The 16,026-nt window shown below is 41.5% G+C and overlaps 1 protein-coding gene across 4 annotated transcripts in view; it reads right to left on the minus strand.

Annotated features, from left to right (window-relative positions):
- fam13b (family with sequence similarity 13 member B) overlaps positions 1 to 16,026 on the minus strand; it is a 46,734-nt gene that overhangs the window by 1,868 nt on the left and 28,840 nt on the right. Inside the window, exons 8-22 of one of the 4 annotated variants that reach the window (XM_077531712.1) lie at positions 10,462 to 10,506; positions 7,654 to 7,752; positions 7,530 to 7,566; positions 7,380 to 7,462; positions 6,866 to 6,899; positions 6,517 to 6,613; positions 5,009 to 5,101; positions 4,571 to 4,850; positions 3,832 to 3,973; positions 2,707 to 2,788; positions 2,252 to 2,365; positions 898 to 1,115; positions 743 to 823; positions 566 to 664; positions 35 to 399 (exon numbers count right to left, since the gene is read on the minus strand). In XM_077531712.1, coding sequence (XP_077387838.1) covers positions 35 to 399; positions 566 to 664; positions 743 to 823; positions 898 to 1,115; positions 2,252 to 2,365; positions 2,707 to 2,788; positions 3,832 to 3,973; positions 4,571 to 4,850; positions 5,009 to 5,101; positions 6,517 to 6,613; positions 6,866 to 6,899; positions 7,380 to 7,462; positions 7,530 to 7,566; positions 7,654 to 7,752; positions 10,462 to 10,506 — 1,869 coding nt within the window. Of the gene's footprint in view, positions 1 to 34; positions 400 to 565; positions 665 to 742; positions 827 to 897; positions 1,116 to 2,251; positions 2,366 to 2,706; positions 2,789 to 3,831; positions 3,974 to 4,570; positions 4,851 to 5,008; positions 5,102 to 6,516; positions 6,614 to 6,865; positions 6,900 to 7,379; positions 7,463 to 7,529; positions 7,567 to 7,653; positions 7,753 to 10,461; positions 10,507 to 16,026 lie in introns of all 4 variants that reach the window. The other 3 variants (XM_077531711.1, XM_077531713.1, XM_077531714.1) reach the window with 3 other exon arrangements.

Genomic DNA, 16,026 nt, shown 5'->3' on the forward strand with positions numbered 1-16,026 from the left:
GTGCGTGCGTGCGTGCGTGTGTGCGCGCTCTCACATGGACGAGGCGTTAGAGCTGGACAGTCTCAGGTCGAGCGCCATCTTCCCGGAGCCTTCCTCCATCTTGGTTCTCATGGACCCCCCTGCGCTGGTGCTGGTCTCCATGGCCATGATGACCTCTGAACTCTGCATCTCTCCTCCGCTGCTCTCTCCTTCCTCCTCCTCCTCATCTTCATCGTCCTCCTCGTTGAAGTCTTCCTCCTCCTTCTTGTCTTCCTCCTTGTCGTCTTTTTCTGCTGCCACTCGCTCCTCCTCGTCCTCGTCCTCCTCCTCCTCCTCTCTGATCTCCTCCCAGAAGTGAGCCGTCTCTCCCTCAATGATTGGCTGGAGGGTTTGGCTCCTCCTTTTAGGAGAAGGAGACACCTAGACGGGACATGTCAACATAAGATTGTTGCTAATGTTAATTCACGCTAATGCTAAATTATGTCTCCATGCTTTATTATGCAAATGCTCACATGCTAACGCTAAATTGAAACGATGCAAACATCCATGCTATTGATGCTACTGACGCTAATGTGCGCAAACTCACAGTGACGGCGGGCGTGATGGTGACTCTGGTGAGCATCTGTTTGATCAGACGGTAACGCTCGTAGAGAGGCTTTACCACCAGACGCTCCTCGCGAGTCACCTGGCACCACACGTGAAGAGGAAACATTGTAGAGTACGCGCCAGAGGACTGGACCAGCAAGTGACTATGTGAACTGACCGGTCGCCCGTGCAGTTCCTCGTAGTGCAGCAGGTTTTTCTGGAGGACCGTCTTCTCGCAGGACAGTTGTTCTTTTGTCATCTTCTGCGGCGAGTACCAAAGAACTGAGTGAGGATATCACGTGACGCTAACGCTAATGCTAACGCGCGTCTCACCTTGATGTCGTCAGGCCAGCCGTCCTCCTGCCGCCTGCCGGTGACGCGTCGCTGGATGAGCTCCATGGTCTCCTCTCGGGTGGGGTGCGGCGCCGAGGCCTGCTGCGGCTGCGCCGCCTCCGACGTCTGCTCCAGCGTGGAGCCGAAGCTCTTGGGCAGCGTGTTGCTGCGAGGGCGAGTCTGAGGGCCCAGCTCGCTCTCGGCGCGGTGTTTGGCGTCTGCGCCGACGACCGAGAAGAAGGACAAAGAGCGTGAGGGAGAAGTTCGGAGGGAAACAACGACCGAGGTTGAGTTGACGTCAACACATGGACAACATGTTAGACGCGTGCAGCACGTGACATTGACAATAGACAGACGTGAAAGAAGAAAATCTATCAGCAATAGAGCTGGGTTTTCATTTCTAATTTCCCTCAATGAATTTGATTTCGATTCACAAGAATTCAGTTTGATTCCATTTTGATTTTTTTCCCCCCGATTTGATTCAATCCGATGGATTAATTACGGCACATCAATTCTTCTTAAATGTCAACGACATGATTAAAATCTACACAAATATAAAATTCTAAACTACATTTTGTGGAGGCAGTAACTGGTCAAATTATTATTATTTTTTTTATTAATGAAAGTAAAATATTTTCAGAATCTAATTCAATAATTGCAAATATAAGTTACAAAGATTCTGCATTGTCTTAAAAGTACAATAAGTCAGGTTTTTCATAAATGTAAGAAAATACTTTAAAAGGGTTCGGGTTACATTAACAGAAGCCCAGAGGTGTAGATTGAGAAGGAGTTCATGGGTATCCATCCTGCATTTCCCTGAGTGAAAACGGAAGACCCTGCCTTTAAATGAGTCATTTTAAAATAAAAAAGGTTCATATATCAATTTAAACAAATCCTATTTTGTAATTGTGGAGCGCAATAACTGAAATTGTAATTGAATTTTGACTAATTGCACACCCCTATCGGTGAGTACCCAAAGAGTGAATAGTCATATCGATATCGGTTTGAAATAAAATGGTATCAAACATCCCTACTTGAAACTCGAACCTAGATATGAAATCAAAATTTGAACCCCCAACCTCATTTAACCCTGATCTGAAACCCCCCATCCTGGCATGAAACCCTAATTTGACAACTAAGACAGACTTGAAGACCCCCAACCCAAAGGACCGATGTGTGCTTCTGATGAATTACATCGTTGCTGTGTTAATAATTACCTCAACATCACACGCATGACACAAACATGACACGCACGCACACACAGAGCACGTGCGGACGTGACGGAAGCGGGATGCTCTCACAGTGCCACCTGACAGTGGACGACGCGTCTACTTACGGCCACGCTGCTACTTACTGAGGGGGCAATGGGAGGGGGGCGTGGGGGCGGGCGGCGCCGAGTGGCGCCTGTGTGAGTGGAGCACAGCCTGGTGCCTCAACGTGCTCCTGGGGAAAAGGTGGTGCTGGCGTCCTGGGTCGGTCGGGGGGCGAGAGAGGGAGGGAGGGAGGAAAGCGGTGAGCGGCTTCTCGGGTTAGTCACAAGACAAACGCGCCGGCGGGAGCGGTCGCCTCGCCGAGGGGAGACCGCGGGATTGGGCGCCACGGGACGAGTGCGACCACATCCGCGTTGCGGGACAAATTCATGTTTGCAAATTTGACACACGTCCCACTGATGGGTGGATGTGTGAGAGCCACTGGTTAGTGCTGCATTCATGCAGTGAGTTTGCGCATGTGTGTGGGCGTGGCCACGGCACAAGACACTCACAGCTCATACGACACACGCTCACATCCATCCAGGTGATGAGTGCCTACCTTTGATCTGCCGGCGGATCTTGGTGAGGTCGGTCATCCACTTGAGGACTTTGGTGTTCGCTGCCTTGTCGCCGTGAGACGGCTGGGAACACAACATGGAAATATGATCAAAGAGATGTTTCGTTACGCATTCGGAGTTGTAATACAACACACGACAGGTGGACTCTCAACTCATTCACTGTCGCAGACGTTTATACGCATCAGATTGAATCCAACTGTTTACTGCCACTGACGTATATATTTGTCATCTGCTTTTCGCATGTCATATGCCCCACAAAAATATTAAACATCGAAAGCATAAATATGCATGCTAATATTTCCAACTCATCACACAACATTACCCTAATAAAGTTACTTATACTTTCGATTTGAATTAGTAAAATGTGCATGTACATACGGCTAAGACTCTTCATAACATCCACTGACAACACAGGTTATTTTAGTTAATGAAAGCTAACGAAACAAACAAATTCAAAAAAAAATTTCATTAAAATTAAAAGTGAAAATTCTTTAAAAAAAAAAACCCCGAAAACTAACAAAAATACTAAAGCTAAAATTTAAAAATCTTTCGCTAACAAAATTAAATAAACTTTAAAAAAAACAACAACCTGAAACTCCATTTGACCTTTACAAAACTATAATTGTAGCAAAAATGTCCTTCGTTTAAGTCTTTGGTAATCAATTTAATACATGAGCCACTGGGGTTGATTTTAAATGTACATTTATTTCAATATTAACCGGAATAAGGACGTTTGAAAGTTTGTTTCACAGAAGTGACATCATCTAGCAGCAGCCAATAGAAAAGCACTTTCAGATGACGTCGCTCCTTTTGCATGTTTGACTTTTGGCTCCAATGGCTCGGCTCGCCTGCTTTTTCATTTGACTCAGTCGAAATGCAACGTTAGGTAAGAAATACGTGATTTCATTTTACCAACAGCAACAAAACTGCCTTGACACTGATTACTACTTTCCTGTCAGCCAGGGCATTAAAGAGCGCAACAATGTTTTACAGTAACAAACACAAAAAAAGTGAATTTGTGAAAATTTTACATGGCCGTAAAATCAAATGCGAAAGGGCGATTAAATACTTTTCCAGTTGGATCATACTTGACATTGTTCTTGTACCTTGTAGTTCTTCTCCCTCTCAAACTGCTCCTCAAACTGTTTGATCTTCTTCTTGAGGTGTTGAAGCTTCTTGGTGAGCTGGTGCGTCGCCGAGTCGCCTCCTCTCAGCGAATCTTTGGAGCCGGGAGACGCTCGCCTCGGCCTGAAGGGGGAGCCGAGAGCAATGATGGCAAATGAGTACAATTTATTTGTTATTACACTCAATAGAGTGGCCTATCTTATCTTAAAAAATGCTACATTAAAACTATTCTGACAATTACTAGTTATTAGGGGTGGGAATCTTTGAGGCACGACTCCGATTTTTGGTCTGTAATTTGATTCAGAATTGATTTTCAATTCAGAGAATGATTCTTGATTCAAAACGATTTGATTGACAATGATTTCTGCTTCATTTTATAGATGTGAAAACAATCGTCATGATCTACTCCAGTTTGGTTTGCAAGACAATGGACAAATAGAGAAATTAAAATGACCCCGCCCCCCCCTTTTTTTTCCTCCAATTTTTATTTTATTTATATTTAAGTTTTGAATTGTAAGGAAAGTGCCCTTTTCCACAAAAACTGTGTGAACCACAACGTCTCTACGTAGTTAGCTATAAATTTTTATAGCTTTTACAGTATATTCATTACAACCCAACTCTGGTGCCAAGTTATTAAAACGGGTATAATACATAATTCAGATTAAAAAAAAGAAGAAAAAATTGTACATACAAAAGTTCCATCAGTCGTTCTACTTTCACCTGTGTGCTTTGGTGGGCGAGGTGGCGTCGGCGTCCTGCTGCAGGAAGCGCTGTGCGCCGTGCACGCCGAAGTCCAGGAAGCGGCGCGCCAGGAGGTGCGGGTGCGAGCGGGATGACGAGGGCGAGGCGTCCTCCCGCCCGGCCCCGCCGCCACCCTCGTCCCCGTCGTACTCCTCCAGGGGCAGCAGGGGGAGGGGGACCATGCGGCCCGCCAGGGGGGACAGCTGGGCCTCGCCGCTCTCGCTGTCGTCCTGCCACGACTTGAAGGCCGGAACCGGATCTGCAGGAGGACAAGACTTGTGTTGACATCAAACTCTGCCATTGGAAGAAGAATGAGGAACAACGTTCCAGAGAAGCCGTTTTAATATGTCGTGGAGGACAGCAGGATGGGAGGGAGAAGGAGGACGGGTGAAGTCGTGTTGAAGTACAGCCACTGACCTTGGCCTTCTTTCTGCAGGTGCATACATGAGAAGTCTATGGGAGGGAGGTGATGATGATGATGATGATGATGATGAGGAGGAGGATGTGGTGCTGTGTGGATGCAAGGAAGAGGAGGAGAAGACGAGCGGTGAGCTCCATCGGTCAACGCAAAGACGCACTCCGCTGATCCAATACAACTAGTCAGCCTGCCATTATATGTAACTGGCATAGATAGATGTGCAAAGTTAAATCATTTTCAGATAAGTCAAATGTGATCATTCACTGATTTAATATCTACAGTGAAAAATTGTTTGTTTTTTTCTAAATAAATATATTGATATTTCTATTGCAAACGACAACAGTGATGCCTTGATTTGTTGTGCGACGATGCCCGTAACTCATACATAATCTTCAATCATCTCTCCCCAGAAAAAGGATGGAATAACCACTAATCTGTTACAAAAAAACAAAATGTTTAAGGAAAAAGGAATTATTTACAATTTTGTTAAATTGAGAAAAGATTAAAAGATTAAATTAAGAAAGAATTCAACCGTTTATATGTCATGATTCTTAGTTGTGACTGTGCAGCTCCCGGTGTGCATGCCTTTTTTTTTTTTTTATTTAAATTAAAAAAAAAAAAAAAAAAAAAAAAAAAAAGACTATACTTTCAGGGATCATTTCTATAGTTTCCGGTGTGCATGCCTTGGCCTCCAGGGGGCACCATTATACAGACGTGTACACAACTGCTCAATAAATTGCACTAATAGTTGTTTTTAGCAGAGGACAAAGAAAATATGCCTCAATCATTTGAGTTCAAACATCTAAATATCTGTTTCTTAAAAGAAATTATGATGCCAAGTCCTTTTTTGTTTTTTTAGAGCAGATTTAGCTAAGGTAAAACTATGCATTTTTTTCTTAATATACGATGAGTATTTTTATTTTCTTCATGTTTAGTTTGACAGTAAACTTTAAGTGGAACAGCTTGAAACCTCTATTATGGAAAACCTTTCACCATCTGCCAAATTGCTGCGTGCTCAAGTGTGTCGAGTTCACCACAACAACCAGATTTTTGCTTGTAAGTCAAAGCAAAAAATTGGCAGAAAAGGTTTGTATCTTGAAAAATTCCTAAATCTATTCACCCATATCTCAAAGTACGACTGCATCTTCATTTGGATCTTCAGCTGTCAACTTACGCCACTGTTGGCGTTTGGGTCCTTTCTCTGCAACATTCAGAAATTTGCCACCCAGTTTTTTGTTGTTTTTTTTTTCCCCCCTGGAATCTTCAATCACACTGCTACTCACAATCAACTCAAATTACTCAGGGGCCAATGCTAGCTATTGCTTCGCAAACATGTCACGTCAGGAAGGTGCAGATTGTGTTTGGGCAACATCTTGTGGAGTTACAGAAAGCACAATTTGGTGTGTTTTTTTTTTGGCTGTTTCTATGTTACTGAGCAAAAAAATAAATAAATATGCAAATGAATTAGGCGGGGGACGAGGAGTGATATTTTGTGTCTGTCACGCACCATCCCATTGGTGGTCGGGGAAGAGCTGGATGTGAGGGGCGTGTCCACTGCTTGACGTTTGGCTGCTGTTGGCATTCTGGTCGCACGAAGAATCGTCCTACAAGGTTTGAACAAGCGAATGCGTGTTACTTCATGTTTTGCGTTATGTTCAATCTGCTAGACTACACTACATTGGTTGCATTATGGGCACTACAGAGTGCGTTTTGTTACGTTCATTATATTAAATTATGCGTTCAACAATTTGTACATGTGTTTTACTCGGTTACATTTGTAGCACCGCACGTGTGATGTCAGCTCTGTTACAGTGACGTGTCACAATATGCATTATTACATGAGTATGCAAACTTACACAACTTGTGGTGTCACCAGGCTGATTGTCCTCCCTGAAAGCACAACACAAATATGGTCACATCTAATATTTTCATTTTGTGTCAGAGGGAACAAACTATTAACAAAACATTACTATTGGTTCATGTTGAACTCTGACATGGTATGAACATGTGACATGATGCTGCTGGTGACTCGAAATCGCTCGCATATTTTCCTTGGCGGCGGTACTACCCTCCGTGTCCAAATGATCACAGCAGCCATGACACACCATCACGAGTGAGTCACATGGCGGCTCAGCCATCTGATGTGATGATTTGAACTGCATTTTTGTCACGAGCTAACTCAATTAGCGTGTAGGAGAAACCAGGGCGAGCAGTAGGAACTGCAGATTGACGACACAACTTCATTGGGCCGCTTGTAGCCAAGCAAACATGGGTGATGTTAATTAATAAGCGCAAGAGGAAGCCTCCAGTGGCTCCAGCACGTGAGAGACGCTTTACAAACAGAACCAAAAAGGTGGACAGAACCTCTACCTGGCGGCATCGATGTTGTTCTCGGCATCTCGGAGGGCGTCCAGCTCCATTCCCAAACTCTCCTCCGGGGGCCCCGGTGCATCCTTTTAGGAACAAATAAGTCATTAACAGGCTCGCAAATCAAGACTCAAAGACTTCTTCGGTTCTGACCTGTGTGTTTTCCTGATCTGCAGGCTGCACTACGTCACTGAAAGAAGATGACGGAAGGTGAAGCGGAGAAGGAGAAACGCGTGTCACACAAAGTTTGGGGTGACAAGTCGTGTTGATCTCTCACCCTTGTTGGTTGTCAAAACTGCCGAGGTCCTGGTCAATGGAGGACTTCAGATCAAAGAAATGTTGCTCCACCGCTGCCCTGATGGTTCGTTCGATGATCCTGAAGACGCACGACACGTTCAACGCCACTTCATTGACACTTTACAAACATTTTACAATTCCAGTGAGAAGTTGCGGAATATATGCTGATCATACGCATTACGTTAATTTGTGCTGTCCCACGTTACATTATGCTATATGTTATATGTGTAACATGCTAAGTCTAACTTCAAAAATAATGTTTACCAAATAGAGTAATACATTGACGGCAAGACAAATAGCCTCAGTACACTTTTACTTTGAAGTTCACCCACGTTGTGTTGTGATGGCTAGCTATTTCCATTTTAGACGTTTCTGTATCGTAGTTGATTGACATTGTAGTTGCAGCCAACATCAACACAACACAATGCAAAACTCATGTTCAAATTGCTAAGACGCAAAGAAACCGCTAATTAATTATGCCATCATTGTATGACGTACGTGGCTAGACAGCTAGCTGTTAGCAATTTAGCATTACCAACAAGTGGCCGGCTGGTTGTAAATGAGTTTGACAGCTTACTTTAATTTAAAAGAAAAACAAAAACAAAAAAAAACAAAAAAAAAACGGAAATAGAACTTTGTTTTCATTTATTTTATAAAACACTTTTACCCATTAAAAAAAAGAAAAACATTCAACTCAAAATGTCAAATGTAGCTGTTCAGATTATAGGACAACTTTAAGCCATTAATACTTTGTTACTTTACGCATCAACCATGTAAAAATAAGAATGTTTCTGCCTTATAATGCACTTAAATGTTACGTTTTTAAATCCTAAACGGCTATATTAGACCTTTTGAATTTATTTATTTTTTTAGTTTTTAATTTAATGGGTAAAAGCGTTTTACAAAATAAATGACACTAAACCCTATACGGCTATATCAGACATTTTGAAATGATTTTTATTTATTTTTTTTTAATGGAAAAAGCACTTTACTAAATGAATGAAGACAAAGTACTATTTTTTTTTTGTGTGTGTGCTGATCAGAAAAACAATCCGATCCGAACCGTGGCTTTTGTAATCCGTTGCAGACGGCACACTCAATGTTTTGACGAGCAAGTTAATAAAATGTCTGCCCAAGGCCTTCAGCGTGCGCCAATGATGCTAAAGACATCAAGCCAGGCTGTAAAAGGTAAAAACGCTCGTCCCACCACACACTTGATCCTTAAGATCTACGGAGATTTTGAGACGCTTTCCTTATCTTCCTCCTCGTTTATTTTAGCTCCGAGGCCCATCAGGGGCTCGGGACACGTGATGGGAACATGGTGCGGTAATAGTGTGTACGCAGCTGTCTGCAAAGCACGAGTGGGCAATTAGTTTTGCAAAGGGGCCACATGAGAAAGTGGCATGCTTGCCAAGGGCCAAAGCCAACATGTTTACCACAACTTGGTCTATATTATTTTTAATTCATATTGTCTTCTTTCAATAAATTGCTATGTTAGATACGGTATGTGTTGTGATTTTTTTTTTTTTTTTTTAAACAAAATCATTAAAATGACATTTTTATACTTTTACTAACATATCTTTTTTTTAGATTAGGGCTCTTAAAGATTTGATAATTGACCTGGAATATAGTCACTTTTTGGGACAAATTGGTCGTAAAAATTGCTAAATATAGCAATAAGTTCATTAAGTTGGCAATACATTGCAGACACGTCTTAGCTCTTGCTTGCTACCTTGCTTGTACTAGCGTCCACAAGTGCACATCAAATAAAAGCAAATGAGTGACTTTCAAAATAAAAGCACAGAATATTTTACGCTCAACTTAAATGTGAGGGCCGGTCTGAGACTGTGGGTGGGCCGAAAGCGGCCCCCAGGACTACTTTGCCTAGGTCTGAAGAAGGCATTCATTTGAGAAGAATGACATCATCAAGAAGTCTGGGTTTGACCACGCAATACACAGCTTGGCACTCATATAAGTGTTTACTTCCACCACCCCCCATTTTGTGGTTTATGACATTACCACTTATGACCTAACACTTTTATTGCAGTCTTAAGTGGCTTCTGTCGCACCTTTGACCATATTCTTCCTCATCACAGAGATGACATTCAAATGACAGCATTTCATAATGTGACGCAAAATGATCATGGTGGTCAGTATGAGTGTGATATTGTTTGAAGATATGTTTCAGGATCTCACTACGGGTAGTGCCCATGTCAAAACATTTGCTACTCAGAGCCAAAGCAGTACGGGTAATTCTCAACATATGAGGGGGGGGAAAAAAAAACAAAAAAAAAAAAAAAATCAAAAGTTGAGGAAACATACAAAAAAAAACCCCGGAAGAAATAAACAGAAAACACACAAGGAGGAAAAATATACAAATTAGAACAAAAATAGTTGAATCAATAAATACAAACAATTATGCAGAAGAAAATACACAAACATGAGAAAAGAATACCAAATATGTTATACAAGCTATCAGAAACAAAATACAAAAGTAATAAAAAAAAAAAAAAAAGTGCAAATATTACAACAAAAACATTGGAAAATAAATAATGAATTAGAGTATTAGGAAAAGATGATAAAAAAAATACACAAAAACACAAAAATAAGTAATTTATGTAGGAAAACAAATAATACAAATAAAATTGGATGAAAAATATAAAAAACAAAAACGCAATGAAAAAATAAGCTCCACATCACCTGCCCTTCCTCCATGTTTCATTACCCGGTAGCTATTTGTGCACCTTTATTGTACCACGCGTGACTGTGTGCGTGTGCGTGCACTCACTCTGCAGAGTCAGCAGGCAGCATGGGCACAGGGGAGAGATGGGAGCTGCAGAGAGAAGAAAAAGAAGAAGGCGCGCTTAGAACATCCTGTTCTCCTGGACTGCCATGACAGACATTGAGCGACCTTGGTGCCACCACGTGTGTGCGTGGGAGTCAAAACAGGAAACAGAATAAGGACGTTACAAGGATGCTCACAAAGGGCGCCAAGGCATACAAAAAGTCAGTGGCGCCACTTCAGGCAGACACATTGTTATTTAGGCTACTTTATCGATAACACTATATGAGACTGTGTGCGTGCGTGTGTGCTTGCTATCGAGGTCACACTCGCACAGTTGTTGTTTCGACACAGCTGAGACTCGGCTGTGGATGCGCGCAAACGCTCACCGGGGCACATTCCAGGGCAACGCGTTTACGTAACAACGCAAGGGCGGTTGTGTTATATAGAGCAATAAAGTACACGAGTTCAAGTACACACTCGAGTCGAGGTGTTAAGTGGGAAAACACTTTAGAAAGACATCTTCCGTTTACTGCGATTGGCTGGCAACCGGTCCAGGGTGTCCCCAGCCTACTGCCCAGAGCCAGCTGAGATAGGCTCCAGCACCCCCCGCGACCCTTGTGAGGAATATGCGGTCTAGAAAATGGATGGATGGATCTTCCATCTAAATGGCCTTGCATGGAAATAAGATTTTAAGTGCACTTCCTACCATGATGACAGACTACAGCTAGTGCTACTGGCTAGCGCTAGAAATGTTACGTAACCTGCAGTAATGTGCCATCTCAAGACTGGTAGACCCCAACGACTTCTTGTCATTGGGGGGCCCTGAGGGGCCTCCTGACAGACAAAGCTAATTTAGTGGATCTGTGAGGTAACAAGTCAAGTCTTTCCAAGATGACGCTAAGGAGTCAAGAGTGTTGTTATAAGAGGGCATGCAAAATCTATTAGACATAATAAACATTTATAATTGCCTATATTAATAGTTTAAATTGTAAATATTACACAAACTCTGATCCTCAAACACTTTTATACAATTCCAAATGCACTCTGCAACATTACCCCGAGGAAAAAATAAAAAAAATAAATAAAAAGCTTTACTGAAGATTTGATTTAGAAAAAAATAATAATAAATAAATAAAAAAATATACACCCTAAGTGCACTTGTACATATCCGGCTAAGACTGTAAGAACCCTGGCTAAATTTAGGTCCTCCTTGACATATCCCAGAATATTGTCTCTTTGTCAAGATGTAACCCTTGAACATACTTCCTTGGATAAATTGTACTACTTTTCTATTTGGCCACCAATACAATTAATCATTAGCAATTAACTCATTCACTCCCAGCCATTTTCACAGAAGCAATCCCGTTCGCTCCCGGCTGTTTTACTGAATTTTGACTGATTTTGCAAGGCCCACAGAATATTGTGTTCAATTGCTATAAAAACATGGAACCTATCAAAAGAAAGATTAAAGTCTCTTCTTTCATCAGAAAAAAAAAAAAAAAAAGTATGTTTCTATCTGTTTCTGTTTTGCAGCAATTACCATTAGAAGAGAGCTAAGTTTTATCAGTTTTCACAAATCTATTTAAAATTCTAAGTAATTTAGCTTTTTTTTCTACAAGGCCCTGGTTGATCTCGTTTGCTCTGCTGCCACCTGCTGGCCGTTTCTTTATTAACTACCATTTCTGCAACCGTTCTTTGCAGTTGAGAGGCTGCATCAAAGCCTTCTGTATGCTCTAGCATAAAAAAACAACAACGGATAAATACGTCTTTGGGACACTTTAAAAAAAACAAAAAACGTATTTACACGTTATTGGGAGCAAATGAGTTAAGCGGTCGAATATTCGAGAGTTGCTACAACATCCTACAACATTTCCAGATTAGGCCTTAAGATCATCCAAGCTTTTTTTTTTTTTTTTTTTTTTAAACCAAGTAAATCCTTTGTTATTGTTGTCTCAATTTTGTAGATTATGACAACCACACAGAGTTACTTTGCACATAACTTCAGGGTGAAGGCCCATAACTACTTTAGTAAATGGAGCTACATTAAGTTTGTCAGATAAGCGGCACGCTCAACTGTTTTGATGAAGTTGTCAATGTGGTGGACGGTAGGCGGGATGCTATTTGATATTTATTTGCGTGGGCGGTGAGGTGTCCACGACATGCACCGATCTGTACGAGCGTATGTAGCAGATTAAACGGGGAAAATAAAGGATAAAAAAAACAAAAACAAAAAAAAACATTTTGATGTTTCAAATATGTATTTACATATGCACGAGCAATGAATCTGTTGGGAGGCCTCACGTCCTTGAAGGTGCTGCTGTCAGCGAGTCAGCAAATACGACCGTGACGCACGCAGACGCGTCATAAACTGATCCGTGAGCGGCGTGTGAGGCGTTCACAGCCCTTCGAGGACGCTCATGAGCTGGGGTGTATCAACCAAAAAATGGCCAGATGGGCCATGCCAGTCAAAGATAAAGGAAAACTGAGCGACAGCGCCGAAAACTTTACATCAGTTGCCAATCTCAGACGAGTTAAGGAATTAAGTGCTTCAATTTATTTTTGGAGAAGCTGCTAAACATTTCAGAGCTAGAACTGTGCTATGTTTGGGCACATTTCATGGACTATGGCTTTGTCGTGGCAAGCTTTCACTACAAAATCATTTGTAGCTTTTATGCGACACATCTATACATTGATTAAGTCCCCTCCGCTGGCTGCAAGGTCGTGCAATGTCACCATGCAGGTTTAAAGTTAATAATTCAGAGTAGATTGAAAACGAAGTTTGAAGAAGCCAACCTCCACAAACCGTTGCAAACAATTCCATGAAGAGAACGGTGGCCATAAAACGCTGATGTACACTAACGGGAACAAACACGATTGGTTAGTTCTTGCGTCAAATTAAGGAGAACAGAGAGACAATCACAACAAAGGTCATTCACATATTGAATAATGAGAATATGGACCATTCAATATGAGTAATTTCTGACCAACGAATACAGCTGCTCATTTCAAACAAAAAAAAATCTTGCAAATCTCATAAAATATCAATATAATATATATATATATATATATATATATATATATATATGATAGAATAAATTAAACTGAATGAAGCAATTATTACATAAAACCCAAATTGTTACACATAATAAATACAAAAAAAATCCATTTAAAATTGTTACTTTAATTATCATGAGCTAGTTATTGAATTATCAAATTTGTTAAATGTGTATATAAAATCATTACAGCAATATTCTATATTTTCTTTACAATATATTAACCAATAAGAAATTAATCCAAATGCATGCATACAATTTAAGGAGGTGAAAAACGCTAAAATGAATGCAGCAAATGCAGCAGGACTCCTCGGCAGGCTGCAGTCAAGAAGGGAACGGGCCGTACGGAAATGAACTCTACAACACAAAATGCTAAAACTGTAAGCATAGGGGGGTGAGATCCACTTTGCATTCATAATTCAGAACTGTGCGATGCCACATCATTCATTCATTCCTGAGTTATGCAACTGCCGTGTTTACCTCTGCAGCAGAACGTCACAGGACATCCTCATGGTTGCTGTTACCACTTTTTACAAAGGGCTTCTTGAAAAAAAAAACAGAAAAAAAAAACTGACTACTGCGTCTATTTGCTGGTCAGTCAGACCTCCTGCAAGGTGAACAACATCCAGCTGCTGTCTTCAGACCAGCACCCGGGTGCATCCTACATCCAGCCGCGGCGGTGGAGCTGCCCAAGTAAAGTCCTGACGTAACCAGGCAACAACACCAGCAGGCTGGGGAGGCGGAGTGGCAGAAATTGGGGAGGCAACTCCAGTTGTGTGAGCCAATCGGAATGGAGGGAAGAGAGGAGAAGCAGGCAGAGACCAAGGGAGAGGTTTTTTTTTTTTTTTTTTGCGTTCATTATGTGAGGAGTTTTTCTACCTGGTCCACTTGCCCGCACGCCAGTCCTCAGACATGCAGTCAATGATTGACAGCAGCAAAGAATCAGCGAAGCTCGAAGAGGAACAATCCAGCCTGAGTCACGGCATCCCTTAAACAGGGACTCAACTTTTGTCTGACCTCAGGGTCCAACTTTTCCTGCACCCGTTAATCAAATATTTACACTGTATTGGTTTAATTGATTAGCCAGGTAAATAAATCAAATCCGTTGCTAGTTCAACAAGCTGGAATCGGTCGCTGTGACGATCACGTAAAATGTCAGTTATTTTGACATTTATTCTATGAACTGTACATATACCTAAGAACAGGCTAACGTCCCAAGTTAGGCTGATTGGAAATGTAATAATAATACGAGTTAAAGTGGAAGCAAACCTTAAAATTTTCTTGACATTATGTTATATGTGACCTCACTAGTCTAAACACGATAATCTGATTAATATTACATTTGTGGAATATGATTTATGAAACAAAATCCAGCCGTTTTTATCCATCTGAGGGGGGCGGCCATTTTGCCACTTGCTGTCGACTGAAGATGACATCAGTGTTGCTCAGGGTTCTGGCAACAACCAATCAGAGCTCACCTGCTTTCTGAAGCCGCACTGCGATTGGTTGTTACCTGAGACCTGAGCATCATTGATGTCATTTTCAGTCGACAGAAAGTGACAAAATGTCCGCCCCCTGAGATGGATAAAAACGGTTGGATTTTGCTGCTTATCTCAATAATTAACCAGAATGTCACGTTGAGACGAGTGAGGTCACATATAAAATTACTAAAATTTTGTATGCTGCCTCTAACGTTAGTTATCAAACTACTGCTGAAAAATGTCAGCGTTAACGTTTTGCCAATTGCGATGACACAATTGGGCGAATGTACGCAACATCGCCCTATACCAAATTTTTCCAACCATGACTTGGCAACGAGTGTGGGTGAACATCCACCATCGTCAAGTGACGGCGCCACATGCATAAGACAGGGCTGGGCGATAAATCAACATCAATGTGTATTGCGATAGGCACATAATCCAGATCGACAGAGAAGATGTAGAATACAATTATGAAGGCCACCGTAAAGAGCAAAGCAATTGGTTGGGAAATGTAAACAATCTGTTACTGTTCTGATGTCATTCTTGAAGACAGAAAATGATCAGTTTGACTCAACAGTTTCACAGGCATTTTTTCATGCAAGTGCAGTGAACTCGCTCAACTGCGAAAAAAAGCAATAGTCAATCTTGTCGAGCGTCGGTCAAAGCTTTAGTAAGTCCGCTTTCTGCCCATTCAGCTTTTTTTTTTGTCTGTCCTGCTTCACTTCCCAATGTAAATAATTAACTGCGGTTCAGTAAATCACTAATAAAATTGTAGGCCATGGTTTTCATTTGACCTACATGTCACTCGTTAACCCTCATTCCAGACATCGATTACCGTAACCACATGTAGAGGTATTCATCGACAGAATTTTCAGGACAGTGAAACAGAGTATGACTTTTTTTTTTTTTTTTTTTTTATAAATTTAGATTTTAAACTTCAGTGACAAGGAGGCAGGATGGAAATAATAATAACAATAATAAAAAGTCTTCCTGGCAAAGCAGTGCAATACCAGGAAGTGTGGGTCAGAAGCGTT

This window comes from Festucalex cinctus, chromosome 9 (assembly GCF_051991245.1).
Source record: "Festucalex cinctus isolate MCC-2025b chromosome 9, RoL_Fcin_1.0, whole genome shotgun sequence".
Lineage (NCBI taxonomy): Eukaryota > Metazoa > Chordata > Actinopteri > Syngnathiformes > Syngnathidae > Festucalex > Festucalex cinctus.